This window comes from Monocercomonoides exilis (genome assembly GCF_001643675.1).
Source record: "Monocercomonoides exilis strain PA203 chromosome Unknown scaffold32-1190040, whole genome shotgun sequence".
NCBI lineage: Eukaryota > Preaxostyla > Oxymonadida > Polymastigidae > Monocercomonoides > Monocercomonoides exilis.
In genome coordinates this window covers 435,397-461,151 of record NW_027150577.1, presented here as the reverse complement: position 1 = coordinate 461,151, position 25,755 = coordinate 435,397, and the positions used below count along the sequence as shown (strand labels likewise).

The 25,755-nt window shown below is 53.5% G+C and overlaps 8 protein-coding genes across 8 annotated transcripts; 5 read left to right on the top strand and 3 right to left on the bottom strand.

Annotated features, from left to right (window-relative positions):
- Positions 1-141: 141 nt before the first annotated feature.
- On the bottom strand, positions 142-2,685 carry MONOS_7647 (putative tyrosine kinase domain protein; the record flags this gene model as incomplete). The annotated part of the gene is made up of 1 exon (XM_067877990.1): positions 142-2,685. One exon carries the CDS (start codon positions 2,683-2,685, stop codon positions 142-144), a length of 2,544 nt encoding a protein of 847 aa, XP_067724628.1.
- Positions 2,686-2,892: 207 nt separating this feature from the next.
- Positions 2,893-6,315, bottom strand: MONOS_7646 (uncharacterized protein). Its single transcript, XM_067877989.1, has 4 exons — positions 6,236-6,315; positions 5,644-6,168; positions 5,029-5,536; positions 2,893-4,832 (listed from the first exon to the last, which is right to left on the bottom strand). Exons 1-4 carry the CDS (start codon positions 6,297-6,299, stop codon positions 3,767-3,769), a joined length of 2,163 nt encoding a protein of 720 aa, XP_067724627.1. The 5' UTR covers positions 6,300-6,315; the 3' UTR covers positions 2,893-3,766.
- A 488-nt stretch (positions 6,316-6,803) lies between these two features.
- On the top strand, positions 6,804-10,368 carry MONOS_7645 (uncharacterized protein; the record flags this gene model as incomplete). Its single annotated transcript, XM_067877988.1, has 4 exons — positions 6,804-7,596; positions 7,722-7,955; positions 8,111-8,193; positions 8,306-10,368. 4 exons carry the CDS (start codon positions 6,804-6,806, stop codon positions 9,890-9,892), a joined length of 2,697 nt encoding a protein of 898 aa, XP_067724626.1. The 3' UTR covers positions 9,893-10,368.
- Positions 10,369-10,527: 159 nt separating this feature from the next.
- On the top strand, positions 10,528-12,563 carry MONOS_7643 (uncharacterized protein; the record flags this gene model as incomplete). Its single annotated transcript, XM_067877987.1, has 7 exons — positions 10,528-10,533; positions 10,600-10,977; positions 11,122-11,286; positions 11,384-11,475; positions 11,639-11,951; positions 12,065-12,338; positions 12,486-12,563. The coding sequence occupies 6 exons, from the start codon at positions 10,528-10,530 to the stop codon at positions 12,164-12,166; spliced, it is 1,056 nt and encodes a 351-aa protein (XP_067724625.1). The 3' UTR covers positions 12,167-12,338; positions 12,486-12,563.
- Positions 12,564-15,882: 3,319 nt separating this feature from the next.
- Positions 15,883-16,939, top strand: MONOS_16645 (uncharacterized protein; the record flags this gene model as incomplete). The annotated part of the gene is made up of 1 exon (XM_067869539.1): positions 15,883-16,939. One exon carries the CDS (start codon positions 15,883-15,885, stop codon positions 16,648-16,650), a length of 768 nt encoding a protein of 255 aa, XP_067724624.1. The 3' UTR covers positions 16,651-16,939.
- A 37-nt stretch (positions 16,940-16,976) lies between these two features.
- On the top strand, positions 16,977-18,864 carry MONOS_16644 (uncharacterized protein; the record flags this gene model as incomplete). The annotated part of the gene is made up of 2 exons (XM_067869538.1): positions 16,977-17,078; positions 17,149-18,864. The coding sequence occupies 2 exons, from the start codon at positions 16,977-16,979 to the stop codon at positions 18,862-18,864; spliced, it is 1,818 nt and encodes a 605-aa protein (XP_067724623.1).
- A 680-nt stretch (positions 18,865-19,544) lies between these two features.
- MONOS_17804 (uncharacterized protein) lies at positions 19,545-22,923 on the bottom strand (the record flags this gene model as incomplete). The annotated part of the gene is made up of 3 exons (XM_067870760.1): positions 19,545-22,572; positions 22,672-22,741; positions 22,836-22,923. The coding sequence occupies 3 exons, from the start codon at positions 22,921-22,923 to the stop codon at positions 19,545-19,547; spliced, it is 3,186 nt and encodes a 1,061-aa protein (XP_067724622.1).
- A 68-nt stretch (positions 22,924-22,991) lies between these two features.
- Positions 22,992-25,587, top strand: MONOS_17803 (putative cytosolic Fe-S cluster assembly factor NARFL; the record flags this gene model as incomplete). Its single annotated transcript, XM_067870759.1, has 7 exons — positions 22,992-23,120; positions 23,202-23,242; positions 23,329-23,512; positions 23,606-24,029; positions 24,127-24,225; positions 24,260-24,832; positions 25,031-25,587. 7 exons carry the CDS (start codon positions 22,992-22,994, stop codon positions 25,273-25,275), a joined length of 1,695 nt encoding a protein of 564 aa, XP_067724621.1. The 3' UTR covers positions 25,276-25,587.
- Positions 25,588-25,755: the final 168 nt, after the last annotated feature.

Genomic DNA, 25,755 nt, shown 5'->3' with positions numbered 1-25,755 from the left:
GAACAACCAAGAAAAAAGAATGAGAGAGAATGAGAGAGAGTTGCCAGCACCACCACTTCCACAACCACCACCAATGCAACCCCCTCTTTCTTTTTCCCCTCCCTCTCCCTCTCCCCCTCCACCGCCCTTCATCTGAAATGCTCATTCGGGAGGCATCGCAAGCAGCTCGTTCACAATGTCCCGCATCGACGGCCGGTTCTTCGGCTCGTGGTCCCACGCCCTCTCCATCAGTTCCTTGAACGGCACAATCACGTGCGGCGGCAGCTTCGCCGGCATGTCTGGCCGCCCCTTCTTGTTCGCCACGTGGTTCACAATCTCCAGCAGGTTCTTCCCCTGGTACGGCACCCGCCGGTTGATCAGCTCCCACATCACAATCGCATAGCTGTACACATCCGCCTTCAGCGAGTACGGCTTCCGCTTCAGCACCTCCGGAGCCGTCCACTGCGGCGTGCCCAGCACATTCACCACCACCAGATCCGGCGGGTCTTCCGGCCGCGACAGCCCAAAGTCTGTCATCTTCAGCGACCAGTCCCGGTCCACCAGGATGTTCCCCGACTTGATGTCCCGGTGCGTCATCGGCGTCTTCATCGTGTGCATGTACCACAGCGCCTTCGCAATGTCCAGCGAGAACTGCCGCGTGATCTTCCACGTCAGCGGCGTCCGGTGGTCCACCAGCAGGTCGTGCAGCGACCCCCGCGACACATACTGCATCACAATAAAGTACGGCCGGAACCCGCACCCCACCAGCCGCACCAGGTTCGGGTGGTGCAGCTTGCTCATCAGCTCCATCTCTATCAGGAAGTTCTCCAGCTCCCGGTCCGGCAGCGTCGGCTTCATCCGCTTCACTGCCACCCGCGTGTCGTTCCAGTCGCACGTGAACACATCCGCAAATCCCCCGCTCGCCAGATGCTTCGAGTTCAGCAGCTGGCTCTCGGGAATCACAAACTTCTGCATCGCCTTCTCGATCGCCTTCCCCCGCTCGCTCAGCCGCACATTCCCAAAGTTCTTGTCTCCCCCCACGCCCCCTGCTCCCCCGCCTCCCTCGCCTCCCGGCCCTTTCCCTTTCTTCTTCATCCTGTTCAGCTCTGCCTCTGCTGCTGCCTTCCCCTGCACCCCCGGCCCTTTCCCGCCCGGCCCCACCTCTCGCCGCACCACGCCCCTGCCCCGCTCTGCCATCTTCTGCCCTTGCGCAAGCTCTGCCAGCGCATCGTCCTCTGTCGCTGTCTCCTCCTCTTCCTCCACCGCCACAATCGTGTGCTGCGCCACCGTCACCAGCCGCAGTCGGAACAGTATCACTATTATCAGCACAATCAGCATCACCACAAACGACGGCAGCGACGTGATGCTGTTTCCGCCTGCACCCAGCCCTCCCAACCCTCCCATCCCTGCCCCACTCTGCTTTGCTTCAACACCACTCCCACCAATGCCGTTCATGTTTTTGGCACTTTCAGTGCTTTCGGTGCTTTTGATGTTGTTCGCTCCAATCGCCTCCTGCTCGCCATTCTGCCTGCTTTCTCTTCTCTCGTCTCCCTTCCCGCTGCCTTCTGTGTCAATGATCGCAAATGCCCTCGAGCAGAGTGCGTCTGTCCCTGATGTGCCTGATCCTCCAAACCCGCAAAACTCAAGCGCTCCAACCACCACCCAGAACAACGGCTTGGCTCCCTTCTCCCCTTCCCCAGCACCATCTTCCGCTGAAAACATCACACACCCGTCGCACAGTCCCCAGTTTGTCTCTGCTGCCTCGCCTCCAAGCTCCACCCACAGGCTCTCCGCCTTCCCTGCAGGCGCACAGCACCCCTCAAATCTCGTCTTCCCCTCCTCTCCAACCACAAACCGGCTGTGCTCGTGCCGCGATGTCACACTCACCGCCCCTGCTGTCCGCGAAGCCTCAGACACGCACCGATCAAACACGCACCGCTCTATGGTCACCTCAAGCGCCTTCGCGTCTGGCCCAACCACCGACACAACAGCCGAATCGCTCCCCTTCACCACAATTCGGCTCAGCGACACATCCCGAAGGACAACAGAATCGCCCCCATTCACCGCAAACGGACTCACCCCGAAGACAAGCGGCGAGTTGCTGCCTGCCCCGCACCGCACATCGTCCAGCACCAGGCTCCCGCTGGTCACCTTCACAAGATGAGCCATCACGCTCTCCACACCCTGCGCTCCGCCTGCTCCCTTGAAGCAGCACGCCCTCAGCCCCAACCTCTCTCCACACCTCGCCTCCGATGCTATCACCGCACAATCTCTGTCTGCTCCTTCCTGGCCTTCGCCACACCCCGATAAAACAAAAAACACGTTCCTGAACTCCAACCGCGCATGGTACTCGTACAGGCTGCCATCTTCCCATCCCCCCACCGCACACGTTATGGCTGCATTTTCCTGCCCGTTGCTCACCCCCTCCCGCGCACTCACAGCCCCGCATATTCTGACAGAAGCATTGCTCCCAAAATGTGCGCGACTGCCTCGAAAACCAGACGCCCCCTCCACAATAACAATCTCTATTTCGTCTGTGTTGCCGTCTTGTAGCAAATGGCTGGCAACTGCCTCCACAGACGGAGAAGGGCCAAAAATCGTTTTCCCATCGCCTTTCCCGCCTTCCTGCACAAAATACACATTGTCCGCTGCAAGGCACCGCCAAATACTCAGCGTGCATCCCAGGATAACAGTCAGAAGCTTCATTTGCCACTGCTTCCCAGATAGACTGCAAAACGAGGAAAAAAAAAGAATAGACTGATCATACCATAAGGCGAAACATTGAAAAGAAAAATTGAAATAATCTCATCAAACGCAGCAGTTATAGGGATAAAGAATATATATTACGTGTATTATACGGATAGAGTTTGAATGAAGAAAATGGATGAAAATGCTCATTTTGAACAAGAATACGATTTTTAATATTATTAAGATAAAAATTCAAAGAGAAAAAATATAGAAATATTGAATGAATGAATAGCATTTTCGAAGTTTGGACAGTTATTCGGTTTGGAAATGAAATTGTCATTCTTATTTGCTGAAATTGCTTTTTTACAAAATGGAGTTTTCTTTATAAATTTTTTTTTGAGTGATTTATTCTGTCTTGAAAGAAGCAAATGAGACTCGTATAATGTATTTAAGAGGCAGTTGCAAACTGTTTTGGAAAACAAAACAACCCTCCAACAAAAAGGGCTCGGAGAAGCAATGCTTGCTGATTGGCACACAAATCAAATTTTTTTGAAAGAACAGGCACAAATGCAAAGTGAACAACTGAAGAATCCCAAAACATAAGGACATTGGAAATGGAAAAAACAAAAGTGTCAAAACAACAAAAGAATGGAAAAACAGAGCAGCACGAACCACAATCGCAAGCATTCCAAGTTGTGCTGCTTCACTCCAGAATGCCACACAAAACAAAATCAACACCAATGAACAGCACCTGCATTCAGCAGGCATCTTTCAAACAACGAACAGACTCCACTTTTCGCTCTCCTCAGAAATTTGGAACAAAACAATTACAACAACAAAAAAGAAGAAGTAGCTCCAATCGAATTCACAACTTGGCAGAACCACTTCCTCTCTTTTCTCTTCTTCAATATATTCCATCCCCAATTTTCTCTTTCCAAAAGATGAGCCACAACTCTGCATCTTTGAAAGAGCCTCCAAAAACCTTTTTCCTCTTTTCATTTGCAGCAGCACATCCTCCACCACTTCTCCACCTTCCAGCAATCACTGCCTGTGCACCCAAAGAAATAGCAGCCAGCTTCTTCCTTCCTGCTGCCAGCCTTCAAAGCAGCTCGACCATCACATGCCTCACCATCACCACCAAATCATCCATCCCTTCTTCCTCCAGCAGATCCATCGACCACACGCACACCTCCAGCGCCTTCCTCTTTATTCGCATCTCCTTTTTCTCCTTCTTCCGCCTTCTCGCCTGCTCCATCTCTGCTTTCTTCTCGTTTCGCTCTGCTCGCTGCCTCTCCTTCTCCTGCTGCTGGTCTTTCACCCTTTTCCCCTTTGCATTGCTGTTGCTGTGCTTCCTTCCTCTTTTCTCTACTTGTTGAGATTCTTCGTCTTCTTCTCCGCTGCCTCCAGAACCATCCCCCTTGCTGTTGTGCGAACTGCTCCCTCTTTTTCGCATCTTCTTGTTTGCCTGCCTTTCTTGAGCTGTTCTGTTGTGACCTTCCTTTTCTCTCACCTTCAGCCTCTCTTCCTCCATCGCGCTCGATATCTCCTTCATTGCCCTTCTTCTTCTGCTGAGCAGCACTTCCCACAGCATCTCCACAAACACAAAGCATCCGTTGTCTTGCAGAAACACTCGCTCATCGAAAAGATGGCTGGCTGCCATCTCCATAAACCTCGTCTGCCCAATCCACTCCACAACATCCCTGTCGCTCCCGTCTTCCAGAACACTGCAAAAGATGGTGAACAGCAAGTAGCTGTAACATGCCATCACCCTCTTCTGCTCAAAAAGCCTTGTCAAAGCAGCCACAAACCCATCTGTGCAGAACACAACTGCATAATACCTTCCATTCACAGGCCCTCTTCCACATTCCTCCATTCTTCCGTCTGCCACTTCACAATCCTTCGCTTTCCCCTTTCTCTTCCTCCTTTTCATTTCACACCCTGACCCTTCCTTTGCCTCGTTCACTTCTGATTTTCCTCTCCTGCCAATCGCAGCACCATCAACACACTCTTCCTTCCTTCCAATGCTGCTTTGTGATTGCTCTTCTTCCACACCAATCTCACCCACCACATGCTCTCTCGCACTTTCCCGTGAAGCGAACCTGAATAAGCTGTCAATCACATTGATTGTGTTCATCACAAGTCTGTCTGATGCTGATGTGTGCAACCTGAACATGGTGAACAGCACAAAAGTGTTGAGGATAAGAAATACAGATTCAAACATTTCCAAAATAAATGAAAATAACATGAGAAAAGAAAGAAAGGAAGAAAGAAAAAAAGAGATATCCTCCAAAATATCGTTTTGAAATGAACTGATTGCATTATCAACAATGAGCAAAAATCAGGAATCTCCCAAACACATACCATTCATCGCGCTCATCTGCAGGATAAAGTGGCGACTCGATGCACTCAGATGGCCATTGGCAGAACTTCGGATGCCGTGGCGGAAAAGGCGAAGAAATCGGAGGATAATCTGCAGCATCCATCGAAAGTGCTGGCAGCTCCTGGAACTTTTTCTGGAGCGAATAAAACTCGCTGGATGAAGCTGGAAAAGCAGAAGGCATCGATACTGACGACTGACTCTCCGATTGGATCGATGTTGTTGATGATGTCGATGTCGATGGGATAGCCGAGGCAAAGGAAGCACAGCTGGTCGGCTTGCAGAGCATGAAAGGCGGATAGCCGTTCATCAGCCAGACCAGAAGCTCCAAAACATTCGTCGACTGATTCAGGATACCCACTTTGCTCGGATGGCAGTTTGTAAAGGCCTCCAGCACGTCCATCGCTTCTGAAACCACATTCACACACGGATGGAACAAAAACGCAACCACATGCCCAAACACATGGCTGTAATAGTGCCTTCCTAGTTGTACTGTCTCATCATCAAATTATCAAACAATCAAAAAAAAAAAAAAATTAATAAATCAACAAAAATTTATTTTTTCTGAAAGAAGCAAGAAGAGGACAACACTTGCACACCTCGAATCAAGACCCCTTCGACCACACATGTCAGGGCATACAGCAGCTGTGCAGCCTCCACATAAGTCTCTTCTACCAGCGACTTCCGCTCTGCAATGTTCAGCAGCTCTGGCACCAGCGTCTTATACTCCGCCTGCCGCAGGCCCACGCTCTTGCAGAATGCAAAATACGCCTGAATGACATCTTCGTGGGCGGCCTGAGACAGCGTTTCCATCTGAGCCAGTGAAACAAGCGCATCTCGCATCTCCGCCATGCGCTCATGTTCGAGGCAGTGATAGTCGTTTCTGTCGCTGCGCCACCGGTCCACGCTCCCCATGAACAGCTGCCGCCTCACCAGCCGCACAATCTCCTCTTTTGCATCCTGCGGCTGCTTCAGCGCTGTTTTCGCAAATTCACACAGCAAATCACCGATTTCGGAGCACAGTTCAACATCCATGGGTTCGCACTTCAGGTCATGTGCAAACTGTTCCAGCTCTGCAACCTCCGCTGCACAGCCCTCACCGCCTTCCAATCGCTTCACCAAAACTGCTTTCAGGAATTTTCAAAGCCATTCGCATCAAATCTCCCCACAAAACAACAACACAGCACACACCCCTTCCGCGTGCAACGAACTGGTTCCCCACCTCCCTCAGCCGTGCTTTTTCGTTTTCGTCCATTGAGCCATTTCTCTATGGTTCAGGATCATTTCAAAAACATTTGAGAAAAGATTTTAAAAACGGTTCAAGTGCCTTTTCTTTCACTTCAAAAAAGGATTAACCATTTTCCCCTGCATTTCCAGCTTTTAAGCAAATGTTGGAGTGATATTCCTCAAGAGATATTTCGTTTCAAAAAAGTGTTTGATTCTGAGACCGACCCATAATGGCGGATGGTTGAAAGGAAAGAAATTCGAAAAAGGACATACCCGTTTGTGCTGCACGTGGTGGCAGGCACGTGGGCGGGGCTTGTTCTTATATTTTTGCTGGTGTGCGTGTGCCTGGGGGTGCAGCCGGGGCAGCTGCCCGGGTGGCCGCAAATCGTGCTGATTGCTGTTCTTGGCGTTGTGCTGTGCGCCACGGTTGCTTCGCTGCTGTGCACGCGCCACAGGTGTGCCATATTTATTTGCGCTAATGTCAGTGTCTTTTTGTATTTTCCTGTGTTTATCTTGTGCGTGTTTGGCGGAAATGTGTATTTCTGCTGACTCGCGTTGCTGGGGGTGCTTGATGGCCTGCAGAGCGCGCAAGCCGCGGGGCCTTGCAAAGCATGTGTTTTTGGGGGAGTTCTTCATGTGCATGCTGGTGTGTGGCGCGATGGTGGTGCTGGGGTGCGAAGCATTGCAGGTGGCTGTTTCGGGCAGCGGAGGAGATGGGATGTCGCTGCTGCACCCGATGGGAGGGTTGTGCGTGGAACTGTGCTCTGGGGCCGCAAAGGCATTTGGTGTGGAGGGGTTTGGGGTGAAGGGCGCAGCATGGACTGTTGTGTGCAGCTCGTTTGTTTTGGCAGTCTCGCTGTTTGTGTGTGGGGTGTCGTCGCTGCTGATGCTGGGGCGGTACCGGTTTGTGCGGGGAGCGCTGGCAGGGCTGGGGGCAGTGCTGCTGTGCGAGGCGGCGGGGCTGGTGGGGGTGTATGTGTGGTCGTTCAGCGTGGAGGGGGTGGTGGCAGTGCCAGAGATGGTGCTGGGGCTGGGGCTGGTGGGGATTGCAGACGGGGTGATGGGGCTGTTCTGGCTGCTGGTGGGGGTGCGGCTGGGGAAGATGCGGGAGGGCCACTGGGCGCTGGTGGTGCTGGGGGTGGTCGTGGGGTGCGGGACTTTGTGTGGGTGTGTGGTGGTGGAGGGAACAGCTCGGAGAGACATGTCAGAGAGCGGGAAGCTGCAGAGGGAGGTGCGGAGGATGTGCGAGATGGTTGTTGCAGGCGAAGGCGAAGAAGGTGGAAGTGTCACAGCAGAAAGCGTGTATTTTGTGTCAGACAATGCAGGTGTGGAGGAGTTGTGCAATGGTGCAACAAGCACTTTTGAGTTTATTTTGTTGGCTTTCCATTTTGTTTTCCATTTTTTTCATATGATTTCTGTTTATTTAATTATTCTTTTATTGAATGAGCAGTGACAGCAGAGAAGTGCACAGCCATGTTTGAGAGTGCAATGGCAGAGCTGTGTGGCGAAGGGAATGCACTCCACGTGCAGCATCGATCTTCTTCACGCACATCTGCTCCAACACTTCACACAAAGACAATCACAAAGACAAACACAGAAAACGAAGGCTGCACAGCGCAGATGATCTACGATGCAGCAGTAGAACAGTCGGTGAGAAACAGCCTGGCTTTTGTGAGAGTGAGCAGTGTGTCTTTTTCTTGTTCGCACTCTCTTTCATTCATTCATTCGTCTGTTCATCTTCTGGACTGTCTCGGTTGTTTTTATTGTTTCAAAATTCTTCTCTCTTTTTTTGTGGCTTCTGGTCATGTGACTGTGACTGTGACTGTGGATGCGGAACAGCATCGATCGGGGTTGTGTCAGTGCTCACGCTGGGCAGTCTTGTTTATGTGTCTCTTCTGCACTTCTTCCCCCGCTGCTGCTATGTGTGCACATTTTTGTGTTATTCAATTTTTTATTTTTTATTTTATATTTTCTTTTTTTCTTTCTTTGTTTTGGATGTGTTGTGTGACCGAATGACGAACTGTCTCTGTTCAGTTCCAAAACAGGTGCAAGGGAGTGCCTGTGAGGCGGGTGAAGGGGAGAAGCGAAAAGAGCCTGGCAGAAAGGGAAGGAAGGGAAGAAGGCGAGGGATGGGAATTGCCCTTGCTGGAAGGAGGGAGTGGCAGCAGAGGGGAGGAGGCATCTCCTTCTCATGCATATTCTGCGCGGTGTGTGGAGATGGAAGGGGAAGACAGGAGCAGCACTCCAAATGATCTGCTGCTGCCGCGAAGCTCAGAAGACAGACAACGCCGAAGGATTGGAGAAGGGCAGGGTGAGAGTGGGAAAGAGAAGGGGAAAGAGAAAGGGAAGAGGGAAGCAGCCGCAAAAGAGGAAAAAGAGGAGGAGGAGGAGCGGATGGCAGAGGAAGAGGCAGCAGCAGAGGATGTGGTGAGTGCAGCATATGCAGAGCGTGTGCGGATGCGCCGGGAAAATGCAGAGCCGCTGCTTGTGATCTTCCCAGAGCTGTTTGGGGTTGGAGGAGAGGGAGGAGGAGAGGGAGGGGGAGAAGGAGGAGGAGGAGGATGCGGGGCAGGGGCAGAGGGGCTGAGGAAGGGGGCAGAGCTGGCGAAGGAAGGGAAGCGGCTGCACCGGGAGAAGGAGCAGCGGGAGTGCGAGAAGGCGCGGAAGGGGTCGATGGTGGTGGATGCGCGGCTGAAGGAGCTTGTTCTGTCGTCGCTGCAGAACAGAGGAGGGGATGGGGATGGGGGTGGGGAGGAGGAAGGGGCAGAGGGAGCAGCAGGAGCAGCGGGCGGGGAAGGGCCGAAGGAAGACGAGGAGTCGGCGGTGCTGATGGTGCTGCTGGAGGAGAGCAGTGGGGGGAGGAGAGGAGGGAGGGTGGTTTTGGCAGGGATGGGAGGAGAGGTGGGGAAGAAAGGAGGAGAGGTGGAGCTGGGGAGGGTGGGGGAGACGGCAGAGGAGAAGAAGGCGCGGGAGATGAAGAAGCTGGCGGCAGAGGCGGGGCTGAGTGTGGAGCAGGTGGAGGAGCAGCGGCGGCAGATGAGGCTGCTGGAGGAGCAGCACCGGCGGCTGAAGGAGCTGGAGGCGAAGCAGGCGGCGAAGCGGCAGGAGGCGCAGGCGAATGCGCGGCTGAGAAGGATGCGGATGGCGCTGGCAGAGAAGCAGCGGGAGGAGGCGCGGCTGGCGCAGATGGCGGCGTTGGTGGCCGCGCGGGGCGGAGGGAGAGGGCAGGGGCTGGTGGCAGCGCTGGAGAGGAGCGGACAGGGCAGAGGAAGAGGCAGAGGCAGAGGTAGAGGAGGAGGAGGAGGAAGAGGTGGGGAGATGGGAATGGGAATGGGAATGAGCGGAGGAATGAGCGGAGGAAGGGGAGTGCAGATGAGGCAGATGAATGGGGTGCAGGAGGGGAGAGCAGGAATGGGTGCAGCGGGTGGAGGGCAAGGCAGAGGAGCAGCGACGGGCACGCCGTGTGCAATGGCGAGGGGGAATGGCGGGATGAGCTGGGCCACTCCTCGTCCGTCTCCGCAGATGGGAATGGGAATGAAGGAGATGATGGGGATGGGGATGGGGATGCGCAGCCCAGCACCCACATCGTCTGTGTTCTCGTCGCAGTACGGGGCAGGCTGAGCAGAATTGAAAGAGGCTGTGTCTTCCAACTGAATAGACCAAACCAACCAAACCAATTCAACCATCAACAATTCGTTTTGAATGTGTTTGAATGCAGTTGAGCAAGCAGACAAGCCCAAGTGTCTGTTTTGAGTGCGGATTATTAGCATTTATTATGTTTTTTATTTCCGTTCCGCTTTCTGTTGTGTTTCATATTCTATTGGGCGCTTTCTTTTGGATTTGAAGGTGTTTTTTTTTTCCTTTTTTTGTCAATCCATTTCAGAGCATTTCACTCCTTTTCAGTGCTTCTGTGTATCTTTTTTGTGTTTTGTCGATATTTTTTTTTCTTTTTTGTTGGACTTGCTGTCCTTGTTCCTTTTTCCTTTTCAGCAACCGCAAATGACCAGATTCTGGCATGTTTTTTCAGTTTTCATTTCAATTCTTTTCTTTCTTTCTCATTAACTTGAAAGAAAGTGTGAGAAAATATATATATATTTCCAAAAATATACCTCTTACCATTTCTTATGTTCTGTAGCATGCAGAGAGGGAAGAGATGGGTGGAAGGGCTGATTTTTGGGGTTTTTTTATTTTACTCTCTTTGAATGATCAGGCCCCCGTAATGCCTTGAGCGGAAACAGTTTTGAGGGCCTTAGACGATGAAGGTGGGTGTGCCGCAGATGGAAAAAGGATGGGCGTAACGCATTTATTTTTGTGTATTGTTTGAGCAGAAAAGGCGGATGCACGCGGTGCAGAAGCTGACAGTGGGGCTTTCAAGCACATACGGGCGCTGCTGCCCGGAGGGGCGTTGGGGCGCAGGACCAGCGCGCAGACGCCAGACGTTGACTGTGCCGTGCGACGGGGTGCAGAACATGGGGAAGGACAATGAGGTGGGGGAGCTGATTGTGCGCTCGGGAGATGTGTTTGCGAACAGCCGGGGGAAGGGAGCGCGGGGGTATGTTGTGGAGGGGGTGTCGTGCAGGACGGACGCAGGGCCTGTGTACAGGTGTGTGCGGAAAGGGCAGCGGCAGGGGTACGGGATGCGGATTTCGAGGGGCACAGAAGAAGGGGTGCTGGAGGCTGTGCGGGAGGGCCAGCTCCTGGAGCGGGTGTGCTGTTTGTGTTTGTTCGCTGTCTTCTTGAAGCTCTTTTTGTTTTGTTTCTTTTCCATGGAAACTGTGCTTTCGTGGTGGCAATTGGCAAACACAAATATGTTTGAAATGTGAATGTTGTTGGGGATTGTCCTCTGACAGGTGTGCAGGGCAGACCCGCGCAGAGAGGCGAACATCATTGTGCCGAAGGAGCAGTTTGTGAGTGCAGGGCACGTGGTGACGGTGACGGAGGGGGTGAAGTGCACCCTCGAAGAATACATCAGGCGCGAGTCTCCGCTTGGGATTCCTCTCCCGTTTGTGCGAACGGTGTGGGCTGTTTGAGGCAGAAGAGCCAAACATGACATTTCTTTCATTTTCCTTTTTTTTTTTTTTTTTATGATTGGTTTTTCGCTTGGCGGGGCAGATTGTGAAGCAGCTGCTGGATGCGCTGATTCTGCTGAAAGACATGGGGATCCGGCACAGCAACCTGACGCTGCAGAGCATCGGAGTCAGAGAGTGTGTTGTTCTGTTCTGTTTGGGTGCATTGCATTCATCTCTTTCTTTTTGTTTTATTTTTGTGTGTGTGTGTGCTTCATTCATCTGATGAACGATGATATTGCTGATGGCTGTTTGTGTGTTCTGTTTCATTGGAAACTGGATGGCCTGAAAATCGGGGCAGGTTTCCGGAGGTGTGCGTGATGGACCTGAGCAACGCGGCGTTTGTGGACAACGAGGCGTTTGGGTGCCCGCCGCTGCGTGTGTGTGCTCCAGAGCAGATTTTGGGGTATCCGTATGAATGCTTGTGTTGTTTGTTGTGTGTTTGGGGTTGTTTTAACGAGTCAGGTGCTTTTTTTTTGGTGATGGCGCAGGCAGTGGGTGGGCACAGACATGTGGAGCTTGGGGTGCGTGTGCTGCTCGATGTTTCTGGGCTGGCGGGTTCTGGAGCAGCCAGACGAGAGAGACACGCTGGAGGCGATGGAGACGCTTTTGGGGTGTGTCTTCATTCAATTGTTTTTTTATCATTTTTTTTTTAATTCTTTTTTTTTCTGTGTGGACGGATGTGTTTGTGGTTGTGGTTGTATTTGTGGCTGTTTGGGATGGTCAGCCAGCGTCTGCCGAGCTGGCTAGTTGGAGGGGCGCCGCGGGGGAAGGAGTTCTTCAGCGGAAGAGTTGTGCGTGTGGGGAGAGAAGAGCGGGTGGTGTATGAGCTGAAGGAGAGGAGCAAACAGACAGAAGAGGAGGAAGAGAAGGAGGAGGAGGCGCAGAGAGAAGAAGACAGGAGGCGATGTGTTTGGATGGGCGAGTGGCTGCGGCAGCGGGGTGTGTGTGCACAGCCAGTGCTTCCGCTGCGGATGGGCAGAGGAGACACACACAGCACAGTTTGGCTGAATGCTGTTTTTATTCTTCTTTTTATTCTTCTTTTTATTCTTCTTTTTATTCTTCTTTTTATTCTTCTTTTTATTCTTCTTTTTATTCTTCTTTTTATTCTTCTTTTTATTTTTATCTGATTGACTTTGCTTGCTCAGTCGGAAAAGGCGTCGCTGCGGAGCATTCTGAGTCGGCACGGGGAGATTGTGCGGAAGGTGAAGAGGCAGCGGGAGAGGGAGAGGCGAAGGGAGGAGAGGGAGAGGGAGAAGGAGCGGGGGAGAGCGGAGAAGGCAGCGCTGGAGAAAGAGATGGCCGAGTGGGTGGCAGAGCAGGAGGAGTACGAAGAGAGGAAGCGGAGACACGTGATGAAGGAAGAGGGAGGAGAGAAATCAAAGAGAAAGAAGATGGATGAAAATGAAGAAAGCTCGTTTGAAGAGGCAGAGTGGGAGCATGCGACAGAAATGCCAGCGATCCATCCACTGCCTCTGACAGCGGCAGCGCTGCAGAATGAGAAGAAAGAGGAGGAGCAGCGGAAGATGGAGGCGCGGCGGATGAAAGCGCTGCTTTTGAGAGAAGAAGAGCAGGAGAAGGCGACGGAGAGGCTGCTGAAGGAGCGGATGGAAATGGAAGAGAGGAAAAGAAGGAAGAAGAAGAAGAAGAAGAAGCAGAACAACAAAGAGAAAGAGAAAGAAGAATCAGACGTTGATAATGATGATGAAGATGATGAAAGATACAGTTCAGATGGAGAAAGCAAATGCACAGAAAGGGATGAGAAGGAAGAGGCAGGGGAAGAGAGTGGAGAAGAGAATGGAGAAGCAGAGGAGGCGGACGAAGCGAAGGAGCTGGAAGAGATTCGGCTGCATCTGATGAACTACGAGTGCAGCGAAAGAGACGCGCAGGCGGAGCAGCCGGAAGAGTCTGAATGGGAAGAGGACACGCTCTCAACATCGTCAGAGGGGAGCCTGTTTGTTGGGCCATTCCACACAAACACCCTCAGCACCCTCAACACCCTCAACACAGCCAGCTCAACAAACTCAACCAGCACAGCCAACAGAAGCAGCTGGATGACTCTGCCGAGTGAGTCAGAGGGAGAAGAGAAAGGCTCGTTTGAGGATGATCACGATGCAACACCTTCAACACCTGCCTCTCCTTTTCATCCAGCAAAGGCAGACAATTCACCTTCTTCTCTTTCATCTTTCTCTTCTCTTTCACCTTCACCTTCACTTTCAGTTCCGTTTCCACATTCTCATTCATCTTCGCCATCCACACAGACACAGCTGCCCATCGGGTGCTTTTCGGAGTCTGCTCGTTCAGCACTGCCGTCTTCGCTGAGATCGCCAGCGAGCCAGTCGTCTTCGCCTTTTGTGCATCCGTCCTCGCTTTCCTCAGCCACATCTCCGTCAGCCTCGCTGCAGCTGGCACGCACTCTTTCGAGCACTTCTCTTTCTTCTTCTCATTCGTCTTCGCTTGTCTCGTTCTCGTCGCTCTGCTCAGCTGCCCCGTTGCACACACCGCCTTTGTCGCCTTCTCAATCATCACAATCGTCTCAATCCTCTCAATCGCCTCAGCCACATTTGCCATTTGTGTCTGCTGCCTCAGCTGTGCAGACGTCGCCTTGTGTGTTCTCGTCGCCTCTGGTGCGCTTCAGCCCTTCGTCTGCCAGTCGAAGCAGCAACAGCAACAACAACGAAGAGGAAGAGCCGCCTCTGCTGCTGAGTGTGTGTGACACGCCGCAGACGAGGGCACAGACACCGGCGTGTCCAGCGTCGCCTGCTGTGAGCAGACCGAAGCTGATGTTCCCTGTGCTGGGTGCTGTGAGTGCTGTTGCATCATCTTCAGAAGAGCAGTCAAATACAATGAAGTCTGAGTGCAATGGTTGTGAGGTGCATGAGGATGCAGGGGCAGAGCATGTGAATGAAGAAGAAGAAGAAGAAGAGTGGATGAGGAGATGCTTTCATCCAGTGGCCATTCATGCAAACAGCATTGTGGAGCCAGTGGAGCATATCCTCCACTCAGCAGTGTGGAATGGATCGGCTGAGCTACAGAGGGAGAAGGAAGAGGCAGAAAACAGAGGAAGAGCACTTGGAATAAGAGAAGATGCAGCAGAAAGGGCAGAGAGGAGGATGAGGAGGAGGGCGCGTGCCGCAGAGAGGAAGGGGCTGGCAGAGGCGCAGGCGTGTCAGATACAGATGGCGCAGAAGCAGCTGGAGTTTGTGGGGAGCCGGATAGCGCGGCGGGGGCGGAAGGTGCGGCAGCAGAGGGACGAGATCCAGCAGGCGCTGCTGCGGGAGAAGGAGAGGCTGACGGTGCAGCTGCTGTGTGGGGAGATGGAGGCAGAGGAGAGGAGGCGGCGGGAGCAGGATGCAGGGGAGCGGGCAAAGGAGAGGGAAGAAGACAAAAATGGTGTGGGACTTAAAACACATTTATTTGTTCATTGATATTTATTACTATTCTTTTTCTTTTCCCCTCTTTTCATGGTCAGACATCATCCTGTTCATCGACTTTGTGGAGCGGCTGCTGGTGTTTGAGCCGCAGAAGCGGCTGACAGCGCGGCAGGCGCAGCTGCACCCGTTCATGCGGAAGCTGCGGTACACGCGGGAGAAGCTGGCTGAGTGGCAGCCTCCGCAGGAGAGCTCGTTCCGAGGCGGGTCGCGCTCTCTCTCGTTCAGCACATTCCCCCACTTCTCTTCTTTCTCTTCTTTCTCTTCTTTCTCTTCACTTTCCTCTTTCTCCTCTCCTTCTTCTCCCTCATCTCTCTCTCATTCCTCTGTTGAGCAGCAGCAACAGCAGCAGCAGCAGAATGTGTGTGTTGAGGGTGTGAATGCAAGTGAATCAGAGGGAAAGGGAATTGGAGTGTTGGAAAGTGGAGCTGTGCAGCCGAGCCAGACAAGTGGGTGTTCAGAGGGAGAAATTCCATCAGCAGCCTCTTCATCACCCTTTCTGCAGCTTCCGTTGAATGGCAATAAATTTGAGTGTGTTTCTGTTCCGCGTGGTGTGAAGCGGCCAGCGCTGCCCAGCAGCAGCACGCCACGCCCACGGGCAGGGCGGAGGAAGGAAGGGAGGCAGGCGTTTGTGCTGAGTGCAGAGGAGATGGAGAGCCACGCGCTGTGGGGCAGAGCGAGCGAGGAGGCGCATGGGCTGCTGTTCCCCACGTTCGACCAGCGGGGCTGTGCGAAGAAGTCGCGGGTGTATTTGCGGGCAGCAGCGCACTGGAGGATGGTGAGGGAGAAGGAGGAGGAGGAGCGGAGCGAGGCAGCAGAGAGGCAGCGGATGGGGCAGCTGGACAGAGAGGGGATGGAGAGCGCGGCGTCGACTGTGGAAGTGCTGGAGATGCTGGCAGCAGCAGAAGAGCAGAGCAGAAGCGCCTTGCTGCAACAGCAACAGCAACAGCAACAGCAACAGCAGCAACAGCAACAACAAAAGAAGGAAGATGATTCGCATTGGCAAGCAAATGGAGAGGCAGCAGCATCAAAGCTGCCGAAGGCGTTTTCGTTCCTCTCTTCGCTCCTTTCGGTGTTTGCACGGCCAGATGGGAAGAAGAATGCAAAGACGAAGATGAAGGCGAAGATGAAGGGAGATGCACAAAGCACTCCAAATGCATTGTTTGTGAAAGAGATGGCTGAGAGCGACAGAAGTGCACAGAAACAAAACTGGGAGAACGAGATTCCTGCAGCCAGCGAGTCAGAGGAGACAGACACGAATAAGACAGCGATTGAGATACCAACGTTGTCTGATCCGTATGGCTCGATCTCGTCTTCGTCGTCTGTGCAGCCAGTCACCCCCGCAAAGCCAGCAGCAGCAAAGGCCTCCCGCGCCCAGCCGCGCTCTCTGCTTTTCCCTCGGCACAGGATGCTGTTCTCTGGGGTCTCTGCCTCAGCATCGCCATTCTTTCCTTCGCACCCCTTCTCTTCAGCCTCTTCAGCCTCTTCACCTTCTGCTGCAGCGAATGTGGTGTCGCCTGCAGCCATGTCTGCACTCGCGCCGAAGGATGTGTGTTTGCCAGAGCAGAAGAACAACCTTTCTCCAGCTGTGCCTCTTCAGCCATCTGCTTCTTCTGAGCAGCCGAATCCCTCTTCCTCTCCTGTGCACCCTCACAAACACTCTCGCTCTCATCACCATCAACATCATCATCAACAACATCAACAACAACATCAACGACATCGCAATCATTCTTCACATACAACCCATCATCACTCCGAAAAGCACTCCTCGTCCGCCAGCCATCAGCACCAACATCAGAATCAATATCATCATCAGCAACAGCATCATCATCGCCACTCGTTGCCTGGAGAGTCAAAACCAGAAGCAAAAGAAGGCACTTGAACAGGCGTTTTTTTGCAGTGAAATAATTGGAATTCGTGAGCATCTTTTGTACATTCAGGCGGGGAGCAGAGAAAGAGAAAAAGCATAATGAATGTAAATCTCGGTATTTAATTTCGTTTTTGTTGAAGTGTTTGCCATTTTGAGTTCAATTGCACATGGTTGTTCCCGTTGGGACTTTCTGTTTGTTGTGATATAGCTTTGCGAATATTTTTATTTTCATTTTTCATGATTTAATTTTTTTTTTTTTTTTTCAAATTGGAATGATCAAGAGCCACCCAACCTCACTTCCATCTCTTTTTTGTTTTTTTGTTTGCCTGGCTGAGCGGATGAGCCAGCCTTTATACATCACTTCATCCGCAAAAGAATTGCAGGGTGAGTGCTCTGCATGTTTGGATAGCGAGACAGCACTCCCGCTGAGCCAAGCAATGGTTTGCTTTATTCCTTCATTCTTCTCTTTGTTTTCTGTCAATGTTGGGGTAAATGATTACAAAATTCAAGGACGATGGAACAGATGGAACATTGCATTTTGGACAAGGAGGATATGAGAGAGAGGCATTTGGAAGATGTGGAAGAGGCGCTTCATCGTTTTTTCTGTCTTCGTCTTCTGGGAGTGTGGACACAAGGAGTATAGGAGATTATGATGTATATTCCGAATCAATGGGTATGGATGCGTGTTCTGTGCCCCTTTCGGGGCTGTGCCTGAGAAGCTGCGAAGGCTCATCGCATCCGTTTGTGATTCGTTCGAGGGAGCTGAACTCGCTGTGGAAGCAGAATTCGATGCAGAAAGAAGTGCAGGCGTCGTTTATGGATAAACAAAATGCTCAGTCCTTTTTGCATGATTCTTCTGTTTTTGAGAATCACCCTGAGCTGCCAGCACATTCACTCTCGAAGGATCCACTTTTTGTGGAAGCATCAGAGCAATCTGTGAAACAGGGCAATGAGCAGCAGGAAGCAAAAGAGGCACATCCTGTTTCGAAAACGGATGGTCAGCTGGAAAAGAATGCTGTGGGGTGTGTTGTAGCAGAAGAGGTGAAGGTGGAAAAGAAGCTGTCGTTTGCAGTTCGCGAGGCAGAACTGGCAGCTGAGCTGAGAGTTGGGCTGGGTGGGAGGCAGGCAGGGCATCAACCAGCAGGCCAGGATGCAAAAGAAAACGACAACAAAGATGACGATGAGAATGAGTCTGCACATTCACTGGATGCGCTCTTGGTCAGCAACATTCGGGGATGGGTGCCAGCAGGGAGCAGACAGGATGGCCGGTGGTTCCGCAGTGAGCTGCTGGAGAAGGCGAGGCGGGTGTGGAAAGAGGAAGAAGATGGGAAAGAAGATGGGAAGGAGGAGTGGAGCATGGAAGACCTGAAGGAGTGTCTGGCAAAGGGAGATGCGCTTGGGCTGGATGGAGAGACGAAGATGGCGCTGTGGATGGAGGTGGCGGAGCGGAGAAATATGCGGAAGCACAGGAAAGAGGGGAGGAGAGAGAAGCAGCCATCGGGGTGGGTGTTCTCGACAAGTGCAGAGGCGCTTTATGGGAGCGGGATGGACGGTGCAAGCAGCAGAGAGGGAAGTGAGATGGGGAGTGGGCATTGTGCAGCGCCAGTTATATCCAAAATGGCAAATCTGCCATTGGTGAAAGACAGCGCTTGCTCTTTTGAGCCATCTGTTTCGGCTCATCCAGAAAGGCAAATGAGGATGCCAACAAGCATCCATTCATCAGTGGAGAGTGGGCAGAAGGTGCTGCTCGATGCACCCTCTGTGTCACTTCTGTCTGATGAGAAGGGCTGTCCTGAATTTTCATTGGCATGCGAGGCGTTCATACCGTGCAAGGGTGGCTGTCCTTCTGCCAGTGCACCGCTGGATGAAGGCGATGGGAAGGCAGCAGAGGATGAGGAGCCGGCCATCACATCGTTTTGTGTGCACTTCCGCTTGCTCGCTGAATGGAAAGCGCAAAAGCGCGGAGCACACCATGGCTCACCGCAGCATGTGCAGCGGTGGGGCGAGGGGTGCAGGGGAGAAAAGAGAGAGGAGGTGCGGGAGGGGATGGCGGTGCGGGTGCAGAGGCTGTTCAAGCGGACGCCGCTCCTTGTGCGGTTCATGGCGCCGTTCGACAAGATTGTGCAGCCGCGGCAGTTTGCGAGGCAGAACAAGCACCCGATCCGCCCTGTGCTCAACATCCCGCTGAGGATCGGTGCTGTTCGCCATCTGGGCACCTTCGGCTGAACTGTGCTCTTCAAGATGTCTTTCTTGGTGAAAGGGGCACATGGACATGCGAATGTGATGATGCTGGAAAAGGAGCTTGAAAAAAGCAAAGGCAGGAAAGAAACGCAAAAGTGCAATTGTATTCAAACTGAAATGAACTGACTGAAATGAACTGAAGTGAAGTGAGGTGAAGTGAAATGAAGTGATATGGAAAAGACAAATGATGAAAAAAAAGAAGAAAACTGAACAGAATGCACAAACAGGATGTGAAGTGGGTGTTGGATGGTCGAACAGCAGCTGCACTGGGCATTCACCTCCCAAAGCACACATTGCCCAGTTTGATGAAGTGGAATGGTGGGAATTGGGTTTGCCCTGAAGAAAGCCTCGTCATTCATTCTTCATTTTATTTTCGTTCTTTTCGTTCTCATCCTGTGCTCAGGTGCGCTCAAACACCTCGCCAAACACACAGGCGTCGAAGTGGTAGGGGATGCCCTTCATGGCGTGGGTGCTGCTGCGGAGCCACGGCCGCGTCTCGAAGAAGTTCCCGATGCCGTCTGCATCGATGTCTGTGAACGACGCCAGCGCTGCCTGCAGATACGCTGTCTCCTCCTGCGCCTTCTCCTCCTGCTCTTCGCTCCCACTGCCACTTTCATTCTCTCCTCTCTCTTCGGGCTGTGTGTTGTGGGTTGAATTCTCTCTCTTCATCTGTTCCATCTCCCTCTCCCCCTTCCTCTTTTTCTGTCTGGTGTATCTGTTTGCTTCGTGTGCCTCAGGCCGATCTGTGCCAGCCGCTGCCGCCACTCGCTGCGGTCCTCCCGCTCGATCTGCCGCAGCACCGCCTCCACCGCTGCCCTCCGCTGCACGTCCTCCCGCTCCCGGTACTCCTTCTCCTTCCGCATCAGCATCATGAACTGGAACGCCAGCTCAGGCGCTATCTCCGGGTGCCTCTTCTGGAACAGGTTCACATCGTTGCTCTTCCATTCATCATCATCTTTATCATCTTCATTTCCATTTTCTCCGCTCAGAAGATTCGTGTCGCTGTGCTCTGCCTCGCATGGCTCGGAAGATGCAGCGCTGCCTGTCTCCTCTTCAGCATTTCCCTCGTTCGCTCTCCTCCCTTTCCCGTCTTCTTGTTGCTTTTGCTCTGCCTGTCTTGCCCGGCCTTCCTCTTCCAGCTGCTTGAGCGCGCTGTTCTGCTCCAGCATGCGCCGCAGCGCATGCTCCCGCTCTGCCCGCTGGGCACGCTCGGCCAGCTCATCTTCTCTGCGCTGCCGGCTCAGCCGCGTCTCGCGCTCCATCTCCTCGCGCCTCTCCCGCTCGCCTGCCGCGTTTGCCTTCTTCGCCTCGCCGAAGAACACCAGCTCGTCGAGCAGCCCGCTCTTCTCGGCCAGCGCAAAGCAGCTGAAGGGCACGCGGGTGCGGCGCAGGCACACTGCAAGCAGCGCAAAGAAGGGCTGCGCACGCGCTGCGGTGGCCACGTGCAGCTGCTGCGCACAGCGCTGGCTGATCTGCGGCAGGAACGAGAACGTCAGGTGGAACAGGCACGGGCACGCTGCCACCACGCCCAGCAGCCCCCGGTCGCTGATCGAAGCCGACGAGCGGTCCAGAAACAGCGCACACAGACACGACCCATGCGGCTGGGCAGAGGCTGATGCATCAGTCGTTGATGATGATGATGAGGATGATGTTGGCACTTGCCCATCAATCGGAGTGAACACTTCTGTGAGATCGAGCTCATCTGGCAATGAAGAAGAAGAAGAAGATGATGATGATGATGAATAGATGGATTCCATCACTGCGTTTTCATCATCTTCTTCGCTGTTCTGTTGTTTTTGCATTTCACTTTCTTTTTCTTTTTCTTTTTCTTTTTCTTTTTTCATTTCTTTTTCCACAATGCATTCAACATGCTCATTGTTGTGTTTTTCACTTTTTTCCTCTTTTTCCTCTTTTTCATCCTCCTCTTCCTCCTCGTCTGTTTCATCGTCGCTCTCGCTGACTGCCTCGCCCATCTCCCTCCGCACCCTCCGCCGCTCGCGGTGTGCCCTCCGCTGCCTCCTCCGCTCCTCCCTTTCCTCCCGCTCCCGCTCCCGCTGCACACGCCCCCGCGCCGCCACCTCCGCCGGCGCCATCCGCAGGCCCCCCAGCGACAGCAGCCCCACATCGCTGATCCGCCCGCACTCCGACAGGTCCAGCACCACCAGGTGCTTCAGCCGCAGCCCAATCTCCACCAGCGCGATGTCCGACACCCCCGACGAGCACTTCGCCAGCGACAGGAAGCACAGCGCAGGGCAGTGCCGGCACACGTGCCGCACCGCCACGTCGTTCACCAGCCTGTCGTCTCCGTCCAGCCGCAGCTTCCGCAGCTTTGGCAGCGCTGGGATGAATGGCACAGACACAGATGTATGTGAAGTGGATGCAAGTGATGTGCGCTTGTTGAGTGCATCGATGAGGAAGGAGGGGTGGGTGAGCGCCGAGCAGTACGACAGATCCAGGATGCGCAGGTTGGGGCACGACGCCACAATCACCGTGAGCGCATGCTGGTCCAGCAGTGGGCACCCAGCCACATTCAGCGACCGCAGGTGCGGTGCCGACGCACACACTGCGCTCAGCGCAAGCGACGTGGCCAGCGGCGAGTGCGTCGAGAAGGAGAGGAGCGGCACAAACTGCAGGCTCGGCGTGGTTGATGTTGGCGCACCCGATGGCAGCAGGTCCAGCGGAGAGGAGGAGGTGGAGGATGGTGATGATGATGAAGTGCCAATAGATACAGAAGAAGAAGAAGAGGAAAAGGAAGAGGTGGAGGAACGCATTTCGAGTGCAGCATCAAAAGAAGGCGGCTGCCGCACCATTCGCAGCAGCACACGCTCGTTCTGCGGCAGCCCGCGGATGTCGATCGATGTCAGCCGCCGCCTGGCCTGCTTTCTCCTCTGCTGTGCTGTGTCTCCCCCATCAGCCTTCTTTCCTGTATTCTTTCCTGTATTCTTTCCTGTATTCTTTCCTGTATTCTTTCCTGCCTTTGTGGCGGCCTTTGCAGCTGCCTCCGCCTCGCCCATCAGCCGCGCCGTCTCCCCTTCCTCCAGCACATACGCCACCCCGCGCTCGCTGATCCCTGTGCAGTATGCCAGGTGCAGCTCCCGCAGCTGTGTGCAGCGCCCCACCACAAGCTCCACTGCCGCGTCTGTCAGCCCTGTGCAGTACGACACATCCAGCGACTGCAGCGCCCCCGCCACCCGCGGCACAAACCGCGCCACGTCGCTGTCCCGCAGCTGCGGAAAGCAGATCAGCGACAGCGCCGTGACGCTCCTCGCACACTGCCGCGACAGCAGGAACCCCACCAGCTCCAGCGACAGCATCGCATGCCCGCCAGGCGTGTAAGACGCCCCCTCTGCCCCGCTCCTCGCCAGATACCCTGCTGCCAACGGCGACACCGCATCCGGGGCAGGCGCATCTGGCGAGACAGCGGAGCTGGCAGACGAGGATGGAGAAAGCGCAGAAGGCGAGCCATCTCTGCCTTTCCCTGCGCCTTTCCCTGCGCCTTTCCCTGCGCCTTTCCCTGTGCTCTTCACAACGCCCTTCGCAGAGCCCGCTGTGCCGTAGTACTTCCCCACCGCGTGGATCTCCGTCAGGCTGCACAGGCGCTGCAGCAGCGGCCGCATCCGCGAGAACTTGGTCACGTACGCCTGGCGGCACGACAGAAGATTCAGCCGGTGGAAATACAGCGGCACATTCCGCCTGCACACCGCCCAGGAAGAGAAAAGAGAGAAAATAGAAAAATGAAAATGAAAATGAAATTGGGGGGGGTGGACACAAAGGCCCATGCACAAGGCACACCGCCACCTCTGGCAGACTTGCAGGCACGCGCTGAAAGTGTACAAATCGTCGATATAAAGGAACACTAGCTCTGCCGCAGCAACAGAAAGTGAAGGGTGCATGCCGGGGGATGCAGTGGAAAATTTAATTAACAAAGCCAGAAGGAAGAGGAAAAGGAAACACACCACAAACATCAGGCGAAAGCCCGTCGAAAAGTGTTTCTCGGCTCTGCAGCCCTGGATTTGCGTAGTTGTCCGAGGTGCAGCACCCCATTGCGCAGCGCCCGATTGCGTGCCGGTAAGGCGAGAAAAAGGGGGAAAAGTGGTTGGGTGGAAAAGAGTATGGGCAGAGGGGCAACCCATAGCAAAAAAGGGGGCGTGCGGATGAGCCAAAAATTCTCTCTGTCTGCGGCAGCGGTGAACGACTATCTGGCGCCGAGCCAGGCGTGTGTGGCAAACGTGGAGACGGAGGTGTGTGGCAGCTGTGGTTATTTTCCGGGGGGCAGTGGCCGCCGTGGTTTGTGTTTTTGTGTTTTTGTGTTTGCTGCACAGAAAGCGGTGAAGATATCGCTGAACGACTGTCTGGCGTGCAGGTGTGGCAGTGCTGGGTCTTTTCCGTGGGCTGAGTTGATTGGGTGTTTTTTTCATGTTTTTTGTGCTTTGCTGGGGAATGGGGCAGTGGGTGTGTGACGTCGGCAGAGTCGGTGCTGATTTCGCAGCAGAGCATCGAGGACCTTTTCTCGGCGATGGCGAAGAGCCGGGCGGCGAAGGAGGCGGGGGCAGAGCGGAAGGTGTTTGTGGCGTCTATTGAGCCGCAGGCAGCGGTGGCGTATGCAGCGCAGCAAGGAGTGAGCCTGACAGAGGTATTTGCGAAAGCCCGTTGTGCCCTCCCTTTTTTTCATCCTTTCAATTTTTCTTGTTTTGTTTGTTTGTCTGTTTGATTGGCGGCGGGGCAGGGGTATCTGCGGCTGTGCGGGTTTCTGAAGGAGCGGCTGGGGTTTGAGTATGTGTTTGACTGTGCGCTGGCGCAGGAGGTGTCGCTGGTGGCGACGGGGGAGGAGGTGGAGCGGCGGATCGGGGCGCTGCTCGGGGCAGGGGGGCGGACGCGGGAGCGGGAGCTGGCAGAGCAGGTGCCGCTGCTGACGGGGGTGTGCCCAGGGTTTGTGTGCTACATGGAGAAGGTGCAGCCAGCGCTGCTGGGGCACCTGCTGCGGGCGCCGTCGGTGCAGCACACGCAGGGGGTGCTGGTGAAGCGGGTGTTTGGGGCAAGCGCAGGGCTCGGGGCAGGGCAGATGTACCACGTGGCGATAGCGCCGTGCTTCGACCGGAAGATCGAGGCGCTGCGGTGGAAGAAAGACCTGCCGATCGAATGGGGCGATGGTGTGCTGTGTTTTTGTTGCGGGATGCATAACCTTTTTCTTTTTTGTTCTGATTGTGTGGTTCAATAAATATCTTGTTTATGTGTGTTTGTTAACAGTTGCACCTGTTGACTGTGTGCTTGCGCTGACAGAGCTGCTGCAGGTGATGGAGGCGAAGCAGAAGGAGCTGTCGCTGGACAGCCAGGGGATTGCGCCGTGTGTGCCACTGTCAGCAGAGTGCGGGCTTTTCAGCGGTGACGTCGGCAGAGGCGGTGTTTCCGGGGATCGCGTCGACGTCGGGCGGGTATTCGGAGTGGCTGTGGCGGTATGTGAGGGAGAAGCAGAGAAGGCGGGCAGGCCGAGAGGCCGAAACGGAAAGCCCTTCTTCTTGTGGATCCTCTTCTGCATCCTCTTCTGCACCTTCGGCAGGAGCACGTTCGCTGCTGGAGGCGAGCGGGGCTGTGGTGAGGCCGGCGAGCTGGCTGACGAAGCGGACGACAACAAATGCTGTGGAGATTGTGAGTGCGCCAGAGGCAAAGACAGAGACAGAAGCAAAGGCAGAAGAAAAAGGAGAAGAAAAAGGAGAAGAAAAAGGAGAAAGTGCTGAGACGGCTGGGTTCACAGCAGTTCTGGGGTTCCGGGTGATGCAGACGCTTCTGCAGAAGATGAAGACGTACCAGCGGAACATGGAGGCGGGGAAGACAGTGGGAGAGAGCGGAGAGTACGAGCTGTTTGGGTCGCTGGTGTGCGAGGTGCATGCGTGCCCGAGTGGGTGCCTGGGAGGCGGGGGGCTTCCGCGGCGGGACATGAAGGAAACAGGGAAAGGTTTGTGGAAAGGAGGGGATGATGGATGGCACTTCTCTTTTCACTTTTCAATTTTCTCTTCAATGTGTATTCTTTATTATTATTATTGTTGTTGTTGTTGTTGTTCTTTGCCCTTTTGCATTGTTATTTTTGTCTGTTGTTTTGCTTGCAGATGCGCTTCTGGCGCTTGTGGAGCGGGATGTGGAAGGAAATGGCCAGACACGGGGAAGGTGGCGGGGGTGCTGAAGAGGCTAGGGGAAGTGCTGGCAGCATCGCACGAGAAATACAAGAAGGCAGAGGAGAAAGAGGAGAAAGAGGGGAAAGAGGGGAAAGAAGAGAAAAAGGACGAGTGGACGGCAGAGCAGCTTGTGCTGGGGATGCTTCAGAGCGAGTTCACGCCGCGGGATCCAGACACCCTGGCGCGCTCCACAGCTGCCATCAATCCTCTGACACTTCAATGGTGAAGAAGACAGGCAGCACGTGGGCTGGGCACACTTCTTTGCCCAGCCATTTCGTTGCTGTCTGGCGTGCAGCTGGGGCTTTTCGAAAAAGCAGATTCTCATTTCTCTCTTTCTTTTTTTCTTTCTCTTTCTCATTAGTTAGGTGTAAAAAAATGTTTTCTATTTCAGTTTTTTTTATTTTGATTGCTTTTTTTTTATTATCATTTTGCTGTCTGCAGCCGTTTTCCTGCATTTATTTTTTGTTGCAAGGTTAGTATTCAGCTGAAACAAAATCAAATCATAAATAAACGCAAACAATGAAATGCATTTGATAAATCTAATAATATAATATTGGTATGATCAAATGGAATGGATTAATTTAATTATTGTGAATGTTTTCATTTAAATTATCTTATATACAGCATTCTGTCACCAAAAACTATGTTTTATTTCGTAACCTAATCATTATAATAATGATCATAAGGATATAGTAGAGAAAAGATG

What these genes read in the sequence shown, in the direction of transcription:
- MONOS_7646 (XM_067877989.1), bottom strand. Translation starts at nt 6,299, where the DNA reads ATGGACGAAAACGAAAAAGCACGGCTGAGGGAGGTGGGGAACCAGTTC. An exon ending in GTTCGTTGCACGCGGAAGGG is followed by an intron (nt 6,169 to 6,235) that starts GTGTGTGCTGTG and finishes TCCTGAAAGCAG; the next exon opens with TTTTGGTGAAGCGATTGGAA. An exon ending in GCAGATGAGCGCGATGAATG is followed by an intron (nt 4,833 to 5,028) that starts GTATGTGTTTGG and finishes CACCATGTTCAG; the next exon opens with GTTGCACACATCAGCATCAG.